We start from the raw sequence: 20,551 nt of genomic DNA, 5'->3' as shown, positions 1-20,551 counted from the left end.
AATTGTGCAGTTTAGAGTATGCATTACAGATGCATTACAGCATCGCAGATGGTGTTTCACAGAACCTGTGCGATGTGGGATTAATCAACACTCCCAATTCCCAGCACTGCCAATGTGTGATGCGGAGTATGTGAGCTCACCCTGGAGAGCTGGGTTTTTAGCTCATGCCTAGCCAAGGTAATTTGCTTCTCACCTTGGAGCAGTTTTGGAACGGCGGAGCGACTGTGTTTGTGCCTTCTCTAAATGACTCACTTTTTTGGAATTGTTTCTGTCTGATTCTGAAATTCCATGATTTTTACAACCAGGAGAGTTTGTGCTTGAGCCCCTCGCCTTATAACTATCTACATTACTTTCTTTGGGCAAAACCCATAAATATAAATGTACTCACCCTCATGTCATTCCAAACCTATAAGACTTTCATTCATCTTCAAAACACAAGTGAAAATTTTGGAAGCTCAACTGTACTTGATGCACGAGAACAAACCTCTTTTTTTTTCTTTTTTTTTACAATCCCTTTATGAACTTTTTGAAGCGTCAGAATTTTTTTATGTGGGAGATAATTCTTTTTGAAGATAATTGAAAGTCTTAGGGGGTGAGTAAATGATGAAAAAAAATTAGGTGAACTAACCCTTTAATTATTTATCAAATTGATTGATTGATTTATCTGTTTTTCCTCTCCACTCAAAATCATTCCATGCAGATAGATTTGTTTGTGAATGTCTGCTCCGATTGATCCAAGGGGGAGGTTTGGGTAGATATTAGATGCTTATTGAAAATTTTCCACTGAGTACAGAGAGTCAAGTCAATGGAAAAAAATCCAGTGGAAGGAAAATCGAGGGTCTCTTACTTATGCGTCTGAGTCCACACTGTGTCTGCCAGACCCTTTGTGATGAGCACTCTGTAATATCTTCCATTCTCTGCTCTCCAAAGGCCCTGCTGTTACGATTATTGCCACACTTTTATTGCTAAACATTCTTATTTGCTCCAGCGTCCTCCCACATCTGCGGGGGAGCTGCTCATTACGCAGCTCTGAGCTTCAGTCAGAGCTCACTTGAGATGTAGCTCAACTACCTGTCATTTAAAGCAGCACATAAACACATAAAAGTTCCATCCACAAACACATCTGCTTCCTCTAAAACGGACATCTTGAAATGGCAAAGTTTCTGGCTGTTTCATCTCATTCGGTTTTGTTGGAATAGGTACGAACTGATCTTGTCCCAAATGGCACCTTCAGTCCTAAAAAAGACGTTTATTGAGGGCTGCTTGCAGCAGAATAGGGGGCGCTATTGAGCACCTTTTAACCATATAAGATAAAAAATGTGACAGCCTGTGATTTTGGGGATAGATAAAAAGAAGTGAAGACCACGAGCCTGAACATCGACATCAGTTGTCCCATTTGAGACAACCATTTTTTGCATGTAGATGATGTCCTTGTAACCCTTAGTCATAATCAGTAATCTACAGAAAATTACTGTGTATATTAATACACCAAATCCACAATTTGGCAACATACTTCATAAAAAGACGTATTGAGACTGCATAGGGGGCTCTGTTGATTACTCTTCGAACCATGAGAAAATGTGACAGCCTGTGATCTTGTGGACAGATAAATACAAGTGATGGCCACAAAATCGCACATCTATGTTAAATGTCCCATTTGAGATGTCCAAAATGAGGTCTCTGTTATCCATAGTCATACTCAATAATGTACATTACATTACAATGTACAGTAAATTAGTTTATAAATTACTACATCCAGTCTGCAATTTGGTAACATAGTTTTCAAAGGGGCTTATCAAGTTTGCATTGCAGCTACATAGGGGGCGCTATTGAGCACCTTTTAAGACATAACTTGAAAATGTGACAGCCTTTGATCTTATGTATAGGAACACACAAAAGAAAGTTAAAAGACCATGCGTTCACATCAAATGTCCATTCTTACCATGAAGGTGAGGTCTCCATTACCCTGAGTCATTAGTAATGTACAGTAAATTATTGGGGTCTTAAAAGTCATAAGACATTTCAACAAGATGTTAGATTTTCGGCCATAAACATAATATTTGCATTCCTTCTGGACCTGAATGTTGCTCTCAAGAGTAAGAATAAAATGAGATATAAGTGTTTCAGTTGCAAGTAATAATACATAAAGTTTTCATATGCAGATCATTTAAGATTTTCTCTCTCTTACATATTGAGTAACTGCATCAAAGCGAGACTTTTTGTAGCTGTGTTTTGACTGGATATAAGATAATGTCATTCCCAGATTAAGTTTTCACTGCCTGATTGTTTAATTGACTAATTTGTTAAGTGAATAATTCAACACTGGCTGTTCTGATCAAGTCGTGAGAATATGTTCTCGTGTGTGTAATAGTATTAGCCTGAGAATCAAGTTTAGATCAGTAAGATAAAAGGCCAACTGTGGATGACCTCTTAGAGTTTAAAAGAAAATAGTCATCATTTACTCACCAACATTATCAATCATTACAAATCTTTTTTTTTACTCCGTGGACACAGGATAAGAAATTTTGAAGCTTCCAAAGAACAAAAAACATCATAAAAGTATCATAATTGTGATCCTTTGATGCAGTAATCTTTGAACAAACAGGAATTGAAGTTATTTTTATTTGAATGACTGCAAATTGAAGTATAGCTGATCGGTCAGCCTGACAGATGAAGAGGGTCAGTAATAAAGCTCTGAAGGTGATGAGGCAGTGCTTGTTTGTCAGGTCAGTGTTGAGCGGTAGTTAATCAAACCATGTCTGGAATGGAGTTTGGTTTCGACCCTACTGCAGGCCCTAAATCAGCAGGTTATATTTGGCCCACTGGGCCCCGTCAGAGACTGCAGGCCCAGGTATAGAGCAACAAAACACCAGCTAAACGCCTCCTCAGAATCTGGAAGAGATTTTGGAACATATGAAGTGACAGAACCCAAATCCACAAATCTCTATAGTAGGGAAGTGCAAAAGTATATATTTTCATTTTCACTTACTAGTCATTTAATTAAAAGTAGATTTTATGAACCTTCTTAAAAACACTGGGAAAAAACAACGACAAACAAAACATGAGCCAGTGGCCAGAGACATTTGTCTGCATGCTTCGAAATAACGCAGGCTCAATCCAAGAAGCCATTCTGCCAAGTATCTGGCAGACATTCAAAATATACATAGTCTGAATATCTGCTAAATATCTGTGTATACTATAAATGAATATTAAAGCTCAAACTAAATAGGAACAATCTGTATAAACTATTCATTCTAATTAATCCATCCATCCATGTTGAACAGCTCTCTATTTCTAGATCCTTTCGCTCAATTCACTATCACCATCTTTTCTGAACAAAAGAGCCTGTGTGTGAAAGTTCAAATACCAGTGAGGCCACATATTGTGGCCATCCAAAGAAAAACACGGCTTTCTCAGTCACTGTGGGATTATCAGCGGGGTGGAGACATAAAAAGCACAAACTCTGATAAGAAGTAACAGGCGTCCACAGTGCTGCTGTAGTCATGTTTTTGGCGCTAACATTACTAAAAAAGAACTACAGAATGCAGGCGAGGAGGGAATGGAATGGAAAGTTTGGATTAGAGAAATGAGAGGTTTTTGTGACACCGAGGGTTTCCACATTGGGGTCAAAACCACACATGGGGTCACCATAAATGCAAATGGAGTCGTAGGGGGATTTCAGTGAACTGTATTTTATTTATGATATAAATAAAAGCTTTGTCTAGCATGATTTTTATAGCTGTTGAATACTCGCACATTTGAAATATGCAGCTTTTCTTGTGCTTAAAATATGTTGTGAGATGTAGGCTACAACGCAAGAGCAAATGGAAACTCAGTTTTAGAGTGTCAGTGACAAATAAGAGTGATCAGATATAGAAAAGTAAAAAAAGAAAAAGATATTTAATGTTTTAATATGATTTTGAGAAACCTTTTTAATGTTTCATAGTAAAAAAAATCATCAGACATTTTCTAAAAATGTCACATGGTGTAAGAATCAAATAAAAATTAATTAACCTTTTCTGTACACCTTAAACGCACACTAAATGTGTATCAAAATAGAAAGGACAGTGCCTCTCCGCATTATGATATTTTATAAGCATTTTATTAGCTTGATTGATTGTGATTTCTTTTTTAAAATGTGTAAATATAGGTATCTTTTTCACATTTTGAATTCTAAATTAGCTCTGTAATTAGAGGTGTGATTATTATCAGCTATAAATACATTTTTTTTTACTGTTTTTTATTTATTTAATTTTTTTTAACCTTTTTTTTTAGTTATAAGGAATGTTAATTTTTTGTTTCTTTTAAGGTAAAAACTATTATAATATATTTAAAAAGTTCATGAATTATTCATAAATATTAATGTTTCTACTTGTTGTTTCAGAAAGTTTCCCCCCCCAAGAATATATTCATTTTATTGAGGCTTTTTATGATATCATTGCAGTTGTACTGCCCCGAGTTTTTTTTTTTTATAAATTAGGTTTTCACAGTTGAATATAAGGCTACTGTAATGTGTCAATGAATTCCCTAAAACAAATTTAGTCTTTTCTTCTCATGATCAAGAATTTCGTTATATAAAATGCTAAACAAAAAGTCTTTCTAGCAGCTGAAGCTCTGAGGTCTTTATACAGTCCAGAGCCCCATGTGTCCTATCTGTCTTTAGTGAATGTCCTCATTGTCTTCAGCACTCACTTCCCTTCTCTCTTAGCCGTTCTCATTTGACCCCTTTCTTTGCTGTGTTCAGGTGGCGTTACATCTGCGGCCCATCCAGTCTCTGCCTGTGCACCAGAAACCGCTGGTCTTCGTCCTGAACTCCCCTCAGCCAGTCCTCTGGAAGCTTCGGACAGAGAAACTGGCCTCAGGAGTCAAACGCATCTTCCATGTGAGTCCGAGTTGCTTTATGACTCTCAAACCATCTCTCTATCACATCCCTGTCTGTCTCCCCATCCTCCCCAACACCGCTTCTGAGCCAACTCCATCCACATTTTCCCTGTAATGAATATTCAGATTCTCATTCATTCCAAATCAACAAGCATCTTTAAACACACAATTCATTTACACTCTCTTTGGCTCGTCTTACCTTCCTCAAACAAGCTTCTCCACTCTCCTGTCAGCAGAGGTCTTACTCGCTCAAAGATGCATTCAGGTGTGTGTACCCAGAGGAAATACAAACATGCTCACACACGTAAACACACCCCATGCCAACACAACCATCTTTTAGACAGAGGCTTGTGTAATTGCATCTGGCACAGGCTCACAGGTTTATATTGACTGCTGTAGTCTGTGGATGTTCACCACGCTGCCTGACGGATGTTTGGTGGCGAGACGGTGCCGAGGTTTATACTCTAGTTGTGGCTTCGCTCTGTTCCCCACTGCTTTACCCATCGCTTTCACCACAGAAACACTTGTTGCTCAGTGGGTGCTCTTTCGTAGTTTAATTCTTAGTAGTTTAGTTCTCAGCTATGCATCAACTTTGTGTCAAATGTTTATTCTAAGATAAAAAAATGGAACAACTGTTGACATGAAGTAAAAGTGTTATTAATGAGTTATTTTATTAAGAGCAATTAATGTGAATAGTATGGCTTAGATTATTTAGTATAAGAAAAATAAGTAATATTCATGTTGAGATTTCTGACTTTGGATTGCATAATTTTGTATCTCTGGAAATGTAAAAGTCTCCTGAGATCTCTATTGAAATTCTAGAGGAGACGTGTGAAATGACCCGGCGCTGTTACTCTGGAAATCAATCTGATTTATGAAGCACAAGCAAAGCAGATTTTTGTGAATTGTTTGTAAAACCATCAGCGCAGTTTTGGGGATAGATGTGTACCCTCAATAGCTATGTATACATATACACAAATAATCTGTTTGTAATCGGATTGAAAAGCCTACATGTAAACACTCCAGATGATCTGTTTGAGCTTGATCCGAATGAAACTTGGTGGTAGACCAGAAATAATCTGATTAACAGGAAACTTGTAATTGCTTGAAATGGACAATTTGGGGATTTAAAAATACCTTAACAGATCATAAATGAAATAGGTGAACTATTTGGCTGATATTGCAGGACTAAAAATAGTCCAAATCAGAGTACAGAATATTACCACCTTTTATATTAAAGGTGGGGTAAGCAATTTTTCAAAAGCGCGTTAGAAAACTGATTCGGGCCGACTAGCAAAACAAACTTGTAGCCAATCAGCAGTAAGGGGTGTGTCTACTCATGATGTGGAGGAGAGAGCGTTCAGTGCACAGGACGGACATAAGCCGAGCCGAGCGACAGATAGAGATGGCGGATAAAAAACAAAAGAGGAAACCGTCTGCGGAACAAAAGAAGGCTTAAGGCAAGAAGTAGGACCCGTGTAAATATCGGATCAGCTTTCCAGCGCTGGAGAGAACTCAAGGAGCGGAGGCCTGCGATCGGACGCCGAGGTTGCTTTGTTTCTTCTCGATAGGTGAGTAACACCGTGTCTGCGCCGCAACAGCTAAAGTCTGTCTAGTACACTGGACGCGACAAAGCGACCGTTGAAAATCATTTGAAATTTGGGTCAATACGTCATGAATAGAACGCCACTGCAGTTTTCTGTCGGGGATTTGTCGTGCTGTGCCGCGCCGCATCCAGTGTAGACCATGTGTATATATATCTATGGTGTAGACAGCATCACTGATTATAATGAGTTCCATAGTATTTTGTCGCACTGCGTCCGGTGTAGACACGGTGTAACATTGGTTTTGCTTTGTTTCACAGAACTAATCGTTGCCTGGGTTGCGTACGTATGTGTGGGGCGGAGCTATCAAAACAGGGGCGAGACCCTTCTGGGGTAGGGGCGTGTTTGTTTTGGTGATTTCAAATGTCAACATTGGCTTTACCAGAAATCGCTTACCCCACCTTTAAAGTTGGCATGTAATATAAATTCTATATTAGTTTCACAATTTGAGTTGAATTACTGAAATAAATGAACTTTTCCACGACATTCTAATTTATTGAGATGCACCTGTATATGCGTCTTGATGATCTTATAGTGAACAAATTTAGCCATGCATTTCTTTCTTTTTCTTTCTTTCTTTCTTTCTTTCTTTACTGTTTTGATTGCTTGATCTTCATCTTAAACCCTACATCATTCTTCTACATCTACATTTTTTATGATAATCCATTTCACTCAGATGTTGTAATATGAAAGATTTTTCTTTTCTCATACATCCATTTCCATTATACCTATGCCACTTCATGAGACAGTTTACCTTTTTTTTTTTTTTTACAAAAGATTTACACAGATATTCATACATTTGTTTTATGAATGAGCCCATTGTTATCTAGAAGAAACAAGTGAGATATTAAGAGATTGCCTCCTGAGATTTTTATTTTCTGCAAGTGTGCTTTCAAAACATCTAGCCTGGAACATGATCAGAATCCGTATCTACCTATTTTAAATCCAAACCCTTTGTATTCACTGTACTGCAGAGGGCATTCACAATAAGAAAAAAAGAAAGATTCTTTCATTTGTTTGTCATGGAGTTTAGGGAGTTGTGGAAACAATTTAGACACCGGTTTGATCGAAGCAATGTTACTCACAAATATATAATAGACCAGTGAGATCAGCGACTAAGACTCTCCCTGACAACATTATTGTTTTCCAGCCATCCTGTGAAACAGCGCAGAGTTACTACTCCTCTTTACCCTAAAATAACAAGATGACAAGATCCAGGGCGTTCCTCACTGCACTGAGGGAGCTCAGAGGAGAGCTGGAAGGCGGTTTAAGTAAAGAGAGCCACCCCCTGAACAGCCGACCATATTTAGTAAGGAGAGCACTGGGCTTAATGAGAAAATGAAAGTGGGCTGCTCAGGATCTCTGATCATAAGCATCGCTATCTGAGATGGGAAATTCATTTTTTACCCACCAGCCAGTTGAGCCAAATGCTAAATTTTATTAGATAGTTTTTGTTGCAATACTGAATAACATAGCTGTGAAATTGGAGAAAAAGCATTACATCTTTGTAGATGACTTCGCTCTGTGTTTTTGTCGTTTTCTTCATAATCCTCTCTGAAATAACTAAACTTAAATAAAAAAGGAAACGGAGGCTTTCAACAGCCTCATAGTTATTGTTTATGCTGCTTCTTTTGGAAAATGCTACTACTACTACTACTACTACTACTACTACTAATAATAATAATACCAAAAGAAAATTAGGTAATAATGCAAATATAGCTTAACATTTCTCAGTAAAGTTTTTTTTTTGTTGTTGTTGTTTTTTCAACTATAGCATTTTCTTCTCTTATCCAGGGTTATTTTAATATTATTTATAAACTGTTGTAGCATTTATTTATATTTTGAATTGGCTGTTATTTTTATTTTATTATTTTTTATATTTATTTATATTTAGCCTTAATTAATTTTTTATTTCATGGTTTTTCTTTCTTTCTTTTTTTTTTTGTAATTTTAGTATTTTCATTTAGTTGCTAAGGCAACATTTCTAATTTCCGTTTAACTTTTTTGCATAATATTTTTTTTATCTAATATTTTTATACTTTTTCCAGCTTTATTTTAATTAATGAAAACAATTTGTAAAAGATTTTGTTGTAGTTAACAATAACAACACTGCTCCTACAGTATCTGTAGTATCAGCTACCTGCAACCAATTAAGTTTTGCCAGCTTTTTTCCTGTTTTTGTTAGATCAGTGTGTTACCCGTGCTGCTGTCTATTATTGTTGGTCGGCACTCATTTACTGGCTTGTGAAATGTCTGAGAAGTGACATATTGTAAATTGGTGGTTGTCACATTGGTCTGCGTTTGTCGGTACAGTATGAATTAGCCATAACAAGCAAAAATAGGCATTTTTGCGTTCTTTTACATGGACCTGAGATTCATTTGAATCCCATATAATACAAATTTCTGCAAACTCTGCACATCATTGTTACTAAATGAGAACTTTTTGTAAAGGCCAATCCGAGACAGGTCGCCCGCAACCATGACACCCACATTTGGCTGGTAACGGGTGTTAATTTCCCACCCTGTCCCTATCACATGAGAAAATCACAATGCAGCGAGAGCAAGAGGCCTCACTGGTTTAACTATCACACTCTTCCTGCCATGTATACGCTGTAAATACCTTTATGTAGCTAGCGGTTCTATGCAATAATCATTTTCAAATGTGTTTTATAACCGTAGCATTCCAGAGGAATGTAGTGCCGAGAGACACTATTATTTCCATCTGTGTGGACAAGTTCTGCTGTCCTGCTTATGTTGTGAATGCGGATGTAAAGTGACTCCGCATACGCAAATCAAATGCATGCTTTCTTTGTCTATGTAAGGAACTTTCTTAAACATACATACTGACAAAATTATGAATGTCTTCATAACCCCTTTAGTGGCCACAGAAAGTTGTCCAACTGTACTACACCCTAAATTCTCTTTGTGTGAGTCAGTCCACTTTGACCATGTTAGATTCGATCTTTCCTCCAAAATTAAAATCGCTTGTCATTCATCACCTGGGTGTGGGAAGGGACTATTTATTCTATAAAACTGCCCGTCAACGTATTTCAGTCTTGTTGCATGGCAAAAACTGAGCACAAAATGAAACCAAACCACAGTAAACCACGTTTTTTTTTTGGTTTGTAACCAATGCTCAGGTTTCAGATACTGCTGAGATTATGGATGAGAAAAATGTAATATTGTGCTAGACCGCAAATTGAGTTATTTCTTGTAGAGACAGGATGTATTCTTATGTCGGCTTCATATAATTTCAGGCAGACGACTATGGGCAAAATATATTTCAGAGGAGAACGTGCTGAGGTCATCCTTTGATGTTTATTAGCAAGGCAGCGCTCTTGTAAATGTCTAGTTTTGTATGTAGTGCTATTAAAGATAATATTTATGCTTTTGGCAGAGCCCAGGGCAACTTATGAGAAAAGATGAAGATTGTGTTTGCAACAGATACTTCAGCAGGTATAGCTGTGGTTTGGCCAAGACAAATCCTCAAAGCGCTCATAACAAATATGATTGACTTATTAAATGCAAGCTGAGTGACTAAAATGTTACAGATATGTCTGCCTCAGATCAGTTTCACGTTTCATTTGTGGATAAGGCAATCCCAAAATACAATACAAAAGATATGTCAATTATAAATGTCAACCCTCTACATGGTGATTAAATCACTCTCGTTAGCCATTGGCTAATAAACTGTTAGATTTCACTTGCCATTGATTGAGGCTAAGAATAAGTTTAGCTCAGATATATTTTCACTCGCCTACACTTGAACACTTGACTAAGAGTTCGATAATTTTTTGTCTTTATAGTGAGCGCACTAATACGAATTATCAATGGATGCACAGCATATTTTTGGGACGGTAAATTCCAGTGTGTAGCGCTCTGTGTTTCTCTCAAACACACACAAAGAGAGAGAAAGCAAGAAAGTCTTACATACCACATAGAATTGACATGCTACATGTTAAAGATGTTCTTTTTTTGTGTTTTTTTTCTTCTGTTTGTAATTATTTTGCCATTAGAAACAAACAGAAGCCCAGCTGGTTCCTACAGTAGTGGGCATAAATAATTCACAGTTTGCCAAGCAACAGTAATGTAAATAGCATTTATTGCTATTTGTACTTAGCAAAAACAGCCTCTGTCTAAAAATGGCATACAAATTTAGCAACATGCTAACATCAAACTATTGTTAACTGTAAACATTAAAGGGTTCACCCTCATGTCGTTCCAATCCCATAAGACCTTTGTTCATCTTCGGAACACAAATTAAGATATTTTTGATGAAATCAGAGAGCATGTGACTAGGCCTGTCACGATAACAACTTTTTGTTGTGCGATATATTGCCCCAGAAATAATTGCGATAAGCGATATTATTGTTGTGCACAAAGGCACAGATCTCTAAACAAGACCATATCTGCAGATGAAACTTTTTTTGCAGAAGCATTTTTTAAATATGAACTACACTGCACCTCATGACTACACCACGTTATGTACAAGAAGCTGCAAAAGACACAAGCGCAAGTGGAATGTACAAAACATGGTGACATTAATTTTTAAGTAAATATAATGAGCGATATATTGCGTCATCAAAAATTATTGAGGTAATGTACATATATTGCGCGTTAAGTCGATATATTGATTATTGCGACAGGCCTACATGTGACATCACGTAATTTTATGAAGCTATGAGAATACTTTTTGTGCGCAAAGAAAACAAAAATAACAACTTAATTCAACGATTTCTTCTCTTCCGGGTCAGTCTGCCACCGAATGAAGTCGTTTATTTTTGTTTTCTCGTAGCAGTCTCGTAGCTTCATAAAATTATGTTTGAACCACTGATGTCACATGCTCTCTGATTTCATCAAAAATATCTTAATTTGTGTTCCGAAGATGAACAAAGGTCTTACAGGTTTGAAACGACATGAGGGTGAGTAATTAATGACAGAGTTTTCATTTTTGGGTGAACTATCCCTTTAATAAGTGAGATACTATTAATGTTGCTTTGTGTGTTATATCGGTATTGATATATTGGCCATTTCAAGATTATCAGCATCAGTTAATAATTGTGCCTGCTTGGCAAGTTAATAGATGCTCTCTCTCTCTCTCTCTCTCTCTCTCTGTCTCTCACACACCATGCTCTCTACAATAGCATCAGCATTGGCAATTGAAAAGTAAACTGACCATTAGTTTTGACTGATAGCACAGAAATACTGGTGCCTTATGTGAGCTGATGATGTGATCTGTTGGCCCATTCGTTGCAAATGGGAACTTTACTCCTCAAACCCTGTGTCTCCTGGAACATCTTAATAATGAGTCAGGACTGCAAAAAAGGACCTGATCCCATTGTTGAGCTGTCAGCACGTACCTCCAGCCCTTACTTCACATCTTCCTTTTGCTCTTGGCTTTGATTTTATTAGTCCAAGTCTCATGATGACATCATCTGAATACACACATGCACACACAGCCGTCACAGTTAGTGTGAGATCAGCCAGGGCAATGAGCTCACACTTTTACAAGAAGAACCTCCTTACCAGGCATCCTGACACACTGACAGAATTCATCCTTTTCGTAGAGCAGCTCAGACACACACACACACACACCCTGTTCCATGCCGGAACTATTTCCGGCTAAACGCTCTGTGAAGTGAACTCAGTTCCAGCACATAGCTGCAGCAGATGGCTCAAGAGTGTGTAGCATCAGAGCCAAGTCTTGTGCAATTTTGTTTAAAACTTACAAACATGGCTGGAGAAGAAGCAGAGGGTTTACATCTGCTCATGTCTAGGCACAAATCAACCCAACTAATTCAGCTCAGCTACTTCAGGGTCAATGACATGACCTCATTTTCTGTTTGAATCTGAAAAAAAAAATCAATCATACAATGACATTAGTAAACCTGTTTTTAATTTTTAAATTTGAAATTCAATAAAGTCATGCATGCTGCATGTTACACTGTCTTAATATCATAATAAAAATAGAAAAAACAAGCTCATTCAAAGAAAGAAAGTGAATAGCTCAAGTTTGTCATTGTGTGAAAAATATATTTAAAAACTAAAAAAAAGAAGAAAAAAAACAAGATGTGAGATGAAAATAAAATATTTTATTGCACTTGATGGTTACACTACATGACATTTAAACTTTTGATGAAAATAGTAATCAATCATACAATGACATTAGTAAACCTGTTTTTAATTTTTAAATTTGAAATTCAATAAAGTCATGCATGCTGCATGTTACACTGTCTTAATATCATAATAAAAATAGAAAAAACAAGCTCATTCAAAGAAAGAAAGTGAATAGCTCAAGTTTGTCATTGTGTTGAAGTGAAAAATATATTTAAAAACTAAAAATAATAAGAAAAAAACAAGATGTGAGATGAAAATAAAATATTTTATTGCACTTGATGGTTACACTACATGACATTGAAACTTTTGATGAAAATAGTAGAAAACTTTATCAAAACCCACATGAATACAAAGAGTACTTTTTCTAAGAACCTGGCACATTTTCAACTATATTTTGAAAATATTTTTTCTTCTCTTTATTTTTCATTGACCCTGCAACCAGGTTTCTAAGTCTCTGGCCCTCAAAGTTGGCTGCACATTTTTACAGTTGAATAATGACTTTATAAGGCTGGTTGTCTGTGGATAAGCCCTGCCAACCCTTGTTTTCTGGTTCCAGCACTTGGAGGTCCAAAGAGGCAGATGGGAGTCCTGGAGTCTGAGCATAAAGCTGGTTTTGGCTGCTTTGTATACATCACCCGGCCCTAAAACAAAAGCTCTGAAATCCAAACATCTCATTGTAAAACACAATCCCTCTGACGCCATTGCCAATTTACCGCCAGTCGTGAAAGAGCCTGAAGGGGGACATGGGTGGATGCTTGTATATTAGAATCATCTTGAAACAAATATTGTTCTTGTCTGAAGGAGACCAGAACAGTTGGCGTATGTTGTACTTTCATTGCTGGTGATCAGCATGGGATATTGGTATCTTCCATACACTTATTGCATTCTTGGTCAAGCAACTTAATGGCCAAGCTTTGTTGGTTAAGCAACACATTTTTTTCTTGGGCTGGTTGCACCAGCTGTGCGTAAGTTACATCTTAGCCTGGTTTTAACGTTAAAGGAGCACCTCGCGCCACTAACATAGTTGAACTTTGTTAATGTCATACTACGCAACTACATGTTAATTTACGGAGAGCTTGCAACCTAATAGCTACGTTCTGCCTTAACAAATGGTGTAAACAAGGTACAGAGTTAGTTCTAAACTAGCATACGGATGGCTGATGTAATCTTACCGTGGTAAACAAGAAGGCTACTATGATCCACAGACTAGACCAGCACTAATCAGCCTGGAAATTCTTTCTGGTCTAAACTGTGATCTTCAGCAGGGTCTTGTTAAATTGGGGACTGTGTTCGATCTGGCAGATGTTTAGGAAATGATGGCGCAACATTTTAAAAAGTTTGGCTGTTGTAAATTTGTTGCTCTTTCTGTATTTGCCAAGTGGCTGTTTTCCTGATTTTCATTGCCTTGGGAGGTTAGCAAAAACAGTCTCCCTCTCCCTCTGATTTTTAATTGAAACCATTACGGGACCAATATTGGTTTTGTGATGGAGGTTGATCTGCAGGAACGCTCTTCTGTGGCGCTTGCAGACAGATGGTGTTGTTTGTTCCACGGCAGTCTCTCTCTCCAGTTCACAGGAACACGGCCGTGGAATTTTGCCAGGAACTTGATTAGCTTTCTGGAATGAGCGGAACAAATCACCCACAAATTTATTTACCGCCTTCATCTCTTCTCACAACAAGATCTGAAGTCTTGGTGCCAAGAAGACAAGCCATTCAACCACATAATGCAGATTTGAAGAGACATTTGAGAAATGGGCTATGAAACCAGGAAAAAGCAGTCAGCACGTCATGGCCCGTTTTTTTTTTTTTTTTTTTTTTCCTGAAGCTCACGTCGCATCTCTTTACTCTCACGTCTGTTTCAAACACTTCATCAACTACTACAGATATTTGTGCTTTCTCAAGAAGAGGGCGTTTCATAGTGAGATTAGTGTGCGCTTATAATTGATATAAACCATTTGGCATGCCATCTTTTCTTATTCTCAGCATATGGTTGTAATATGTAGATGTTGATAGGCAGAAGGTGCAGGAAATCCAGTGAAATATGCATTTAGGAAGCATGCAGGGTACTAGGTGGAAAACAGATGTTAATCTGAGACATTCTGAGGACACAGGTGTGATGGAAACTGTGCAAATATTGCCTTCTTTGGCTGAGGCGTAAATGTACAGTAGGTAGCATTACAAAACCATGTAAAGTGTAAAAACCATGGCAGCAGTGAGGTGTAAAATTTCATAACCCAATTTTTCAAACCTTTGGATCAGCAAATGCCAGATGTCAGGCTGTTCTTGCTTTCTCAGCAGAAGTAGATAAAACATTTTGGTTTGGCTGGATGATGTGATATTTAGTTGGGCTGTGTAAGACTCAGCAGCTCTGTAGGACATTTCTGAATCCGTCAGGTTACCTCACAGGGGCTTTCAGAGTTCCCGTGAGCCTCAACACAGACTCAGACTCCTGAGAGCAGAGCATGGACATTAGCTCATATCGCTGAGCTAACCCAGGGCTAAGCTCCAGTCTGGACCTGTTTACCGACAGATAAGGCATAAACAGGAAGATTTATGCAGGGCTAAGCCTGCTGAAATGTTCCAGACGGGTTCTTGTGAGAGTGAGAAGAGCAGGACTGAGAAGCAACGATACTCAAGACACTGAGGGAAACGCCATTCTTCTCAAATCAGACTCTGCTCCAATACAGACACTGTTCAGTGGACAGAATTTTTCTTAGTCTTTTTGTATCTTTATTGGATAGATATGGAGCAAAGCTGAGCAGTGCCACTCACTAAAATGTTCTTACTTACATTAACAGAAAAGTTTCTCATGCTAAAATGTCTTTTAAACAGGCGCATACATGCATAAATTTGTTCTTACCCTTTAATTTAGATGTTTTTGATTTTCATTTTGATTTCTAAGTAAGGGACCATGTTAACAATTTGTAAATTGTATACACCCAAACCATCTCCATCTCCATGACTTTCTGCATAATCACTCCTGAGAACATTTAATGTATTCATTTTTTAAATATTTTTAAATTAATATATTTTGTATGCTTTGGTAATATACAAAAATGCAAAGTTTAAATTTGTATTATATTTTATATAAATTTATATTTTATTTAATAATTTTATTATTTCAATTAAAAGCAGAAGTTACCTTTGAGATGCTCTGATGAAAAAGGCTTATAGGAATAACAAATATAACCATAATATAATAGTCTGAATTCTGTTTTTTTCTTATTTACCCTGGACCCTGTTTCATAAATATACAGAAATAAGAATTGACTTTTGGGATTGGGATGAGGGTTTACAGCCTGAGGTAACTGCCTCCCACGGAGAGATTCTGCTGTTAACACACACTACTAATTATGCTCAATAAAGGTGGGCTGCAGGTTTCAGCACACACTAACCTCACTTTACTGACACTTACCACATCACTCATGAGACACACTGTTGAAAATAAACCTGCCTTTTAATTGCTCTCTGTTTTAGTTTTGTTTACAAAAGTCTATGTACATAAACTCACAATTACCTGTGTTTTTACTTACCTCTCACTCTGAAGTCATTATTACTACAGATATTTCTTTCAAAATGAACATTGTGCGTCCTTCTCAGGTAGTATTTAAACCAGTGATCCTCAAATCTGGCTCGCGAGATCCACTTTCCTGCAGAGTTTAGCTCCAACCCTATAATCAAACAAATCTACATGTGATTTTCTAATGATCCTGAAGACATTGATTAGCAAACTCGGGTGTGTTTGATTAGGGTAGAGCTAAACTCTGCTGGAAAGTAGATCTCGCGAGCCAGATTTGAGGATCACTGATTTAAACTAATCATCTCCCAAATTAAAGGCAATCATATAACTTGTACTTTTGATTTCCGTACTAAAAGTTAGACTCATGTTGTATTATATGCCATAATCGGTATTTGAAAAATAATGTGTTTTTTGAACAATAAAGCATGTCAACATATCCTGTTACACCAAATACACAAAATAATGATCTTTAAAAAAGCATCATATGAACCCCTTAAAAAAAAAAAAAAAAAAATTAACTATTTAATCATTGCATTAATGCGTTAAATTGATCAAACGACATATATTTACGACATATAAAAGCATTTATTCAAATAAATGCTGTTCTTTGAACTTTCTATTAATCAAAAAATCCTGAAAAATTCAGGGTTTCCAAAAAAAAAAAAAAAAAGATAAATGAATAAAATAAAATAAAATAGAAAAGCAGCACATAATAAATTAAATAATAATTTTTTCTTGAGCATGAAAATTCAGTTTTGCCATCACATGAATAAATTACTTTTTAAAATGTATTAAATGTATTTAAAAACTAAATGTTAAAGTAATAAAAATATATAAAAATAAAATTCTAATAATAAAACAAAAATTATTATTTAAAATAAATATATATATAAATAAAATTCTAATAATAAACAAATAATGTGTTGAAATTATTATGTTGTTTTTATTATAATCAACATTAGGCCACAGATGCTATTGACTGAACTTAACGTATTAAACCCTAAATATTCCTTTAACAGGAAAACTGCACAGTTCAACACACTGTCTACAGTACAGAGGAACCCTAAAAATAACCTTCAACCGAGTCCTAAATTCTTCGACGGCCTCTATGCCTTTCTCATGCTTTTTTCTTTTTCTTTTTGAAATGTATCACTTCTGGCAAGGATGGGGTGTTTGCCTGGGGAGCCGTCCAGAGGTCGAGCAGATGTTCCTCCTGGTACCCAGTATGCACCGGGACAGATCTCAGCTCCTTCAGCACGTCATATACCTCTCTTTATCTCTCCCTCTCCATTACTACACCTCTTCTGTCTGTCACCGCACAATAGTACACAGGACCCTGGCTGTAGTTCAGATTGGCTGTCTGGCTCTCTGCGCAACTCGTATGGGGTCCATCAGCGCTGTGGTGTGATGTAATGGTTTAATTGGGTTTGCCAGCACGGGGCCGGCTGAGCGCAGAAAGAACACCTTTGGGAGAATGAGAGAGAGAGAAATGAGTGGAAAAAGCATGGAAATGTAAAGAGTCTGGGCTGTCTAGACCGTGTGCTTGGCTGTGTGGAGCTGTAAGGCGAGTTTTTCAACATATGTGAATGTTTATCTCTCTGAAATGGAGCATGTGGACCCAAGGTCCATTTGGAGCCAAAAGGGAGGACTTTCAGAGCAAAGCCCGCCCTAGTCAAGCAAGACGACATGCAGAGAAACTCACAACACAATGCTTCATACATTTACAAGAGCATATGCACAACTATTAAATTAAACTTAAACACACACCTTTTCTTACCTACCTCTTACCTTTTTACCTACTTTGATCTTTTGCTCTCATTAAACTCTCTGTAATTGCTATAATTTGCATCTCATTCTTTAAACATAGCATTTGAAGGAAATCAAGCACGTAACACATAGTTAGAGTATCCTGGATGAAAGGTTAGCTGGCGGAAGTACACAGCAGTGCTTATGCTGACAGGACTCCTCAGTCGTGAGCTGCTATGACAGCTGTGAAGTGTACATGCTGTGTTATTCTTCCTGTACACTACTACACTAACACTGCTCTCGCTTGCTCTCTGTCTAACTATGTTTACATGTAGAATAAGGATCTTTTTATAATCAAAATGATAGCTCAAATACAAGAAAAGTACTAAAATGAAAACACAGTTGAAAAAGTAAACTGATCTCTGTCGAAAATGAAAATGTTAATGTAATGCATAGAAAATGCATATTTGGAAGGTGCATGTTTTAAATGATTGAAGAATAATTGTCATGTAAACCTTTAAATTGAACTGTTTTCACCTTATTTATAACACTTGCATACATACATAGTGCAGTGTTTTTATACATATCAAAATTCAACATTATTGCATTTTCTACAGGGGCTGTGCTTTCTTTATTAAAGTCACATAGCACAAAAATGAATTCCTATATTGAACTCCTTATCCTATAATTCCCAAACTGTAAATTACAGCAGGACATCTCTCTCCCACCAATCTTTGCTACATACTTTTTTCCATGTCTAGCTATTGATGGAAAAAATAATTTTGAGTTCAAATTCTTGAAAAGTTACTATTGGTTTTCTTCTTTAACTTCTTTAATCAGCTGCTTGCATTTCCCAGCATAAATGCTGCTCTTCGCATGCACAAAAATTGTTTTCGTAATACATGTGATGCACATCTGTATATATAAACAGTATGTTTGCAGTCTGCAGTCAGATTTAATGTATTCACATGGACAAAAGGTCTGCATGTAAACAATCACTGTCTGCTATACATTAAGCTCATATTTGGAATGTAATACCAGTATACTTTAACTAATGAATAGGATTGAATGAATATTAAAAAAAAAAGGAAAATGGAAATGAAAGAGTGCATTGTGCGATAGTGTTTTGTGCAGCGTTATCAATGTGTATACTGCATATTTTGGCAAATGTAGTATTCTGTGCACATTTGCAGAGTCTAAATGCTGCATACTGCTTGACATGAAGTATTTGATCCCCTTAAAGTCTGACTTTGATGGTGTGCATGTGTGAAAGTGTGTACATATGTTGTCTATAAGGCTAATCTCAGCCGTGTGCCGTCCATCCAAAAGAACCTCCTGCCCGTCTCCTCTGATGCACAGCAGTGTGTTATATAAACAGTGGAAAGCAAACACCTTATTGTGTAAGAGGACCGTGTGTGAAAATATGGAGCACATTCAAAGAAGGTTTCAAAAAACCATCAGGGCAGAGTGTTAAAGATGTGTTTTGGCAAAGATCGCGTGGAAGGTTTCATTTTGGAAAGGCCTGTTTTGATACTCTTTTTCCTTTCCTCTCATAATCTATAGTTTTGCCCTTAAATTTTATTACTTCAGACCTTCTCGTTGTAAAATGGGATGTGCATATCAATACAGCTTTGAGTTTTATGGGCCTGTCTTCATCAACAGAGAGATCTTTGTCTCTTGAACTGTCAAGGGGAAAAAACACTCCACAAGTTAACAAAAGGGGTTTGTATTGTACGTTAGGGTGGCTCAGGCAGCAAAAATCTGACAATTTCTCTTTGTAATACAATTGTTAAACATTTCCATTACTAATTCAGAAGCTACTGTGTCAAAATGATATGGAACTGGCAGTTATTAAACCTGGAACTACTACATAGCTGTTTAGTTATTGAAAATTGATCAATCAACCAATCAGAATCAAGAATTTAACAACACTGTTGTAGAAAATGTGTTAACGGCTTTATTTTGTTGAATTCTTAGGTTGCAGAGGGATCTGAAGTGCACTTTGAGGCAGGAAATTTCTCTGAGTCGTGTGAGGTGAAGGTGGAAAGTCTTCCTCATGGCAATGAGCACCTGCTTTCTTGGGCCCATCAACGCTATCGTGCAGTTACCTCTTTTAGCGAGCTCAAGATGGCCCACGACGTCTACATCAAGGTTGGAGAGGGTATGTAAATATGAGCACACACAACATTTGAAAATTCCCTTTTTAGGTACGTGTTGCTCAAAACGTTTTTATAATTATTATTAATATACTTTTGAGTTCATGACAAAGTTCCAAATCAGTATTTTGGTCTTTTTTGTAAAAAAATAAATAAATAAAAATAGCTTAAATGCAAATACTTGAAGCTAAATATAGTAAGACTTTACAGTGACTATAACTTGAATTTTTTTTCTTATTACACCAAATTTCTTATATTTATTAAAAAAAAAAAAAATTAAGAAAAATTAATGTAATCCAAGATGTAAAAATAAGCTTAATTTAATTTGTTACCCTCACATTATGGTTATGTATATTATTTTATTCTATTAGAATTTTATATATATATATATATAATATAATATAATATAAAATAATAATGGTGACACTTTACAACATTATTAAAATTAAAAGTTTTATCTGTGAATATTATTCAAATTCAAATTCAACAATTCGACTCAAAGCAGTTCACAATATTACCTGTAAATA

General features: G+C 36.6%; 1 protein-coding gene across 2 annotated transcripts in view; it reads left to right on the top strand.

Moving 5' to 3' along the window:
• The window catches only part of tgfbr3 (transforming growth factor, beta receptor III), a 139,716-nt gene that overhangs the window by 86,827 nt on the left and 32,338 nt on the right, over positions 1-20,551 (top strand). For both annotated transcript variants that reach the window (XM_016565226.1, XM_016565225.1), the window contains 2 exons: positions 4,745-4,882; positions 19,846-20,029. In XM_016565226.1, coding sequence (XP_016420712.1) covers positions 4,745-4,882; positions 19,846-20,029 — 322 coding nt within the window. The remainder of the gene's footprint in view (positions 1-4,744; positions 4,883-19,845; positions 20,030-20,551) is intronic.

Source organism: Sinocyclocheilus rhinocerous, unplaced genomic scaffold (assembly GCF_001515625.1).
Source record: "Sinocyclocheilus rhinocerous isolate Xijiao unplaced genomic scaffold, SAMN03320098_v1.1 scaffold212, whole genome shotgun sequence".
Lineage (NCBI taxonomy): Eukaryota > Metazoa > Chordata > Actinopteri > Cypriniformes > Cyprinidae > Sinocyclocheilus > Sinocyclocheilus rhinocerous.
The sequence above is the reverse complement of the archived record's forward strand: the minus strand, read 5'-3'. Positions and strand labels throughout refer to the sequence as shown.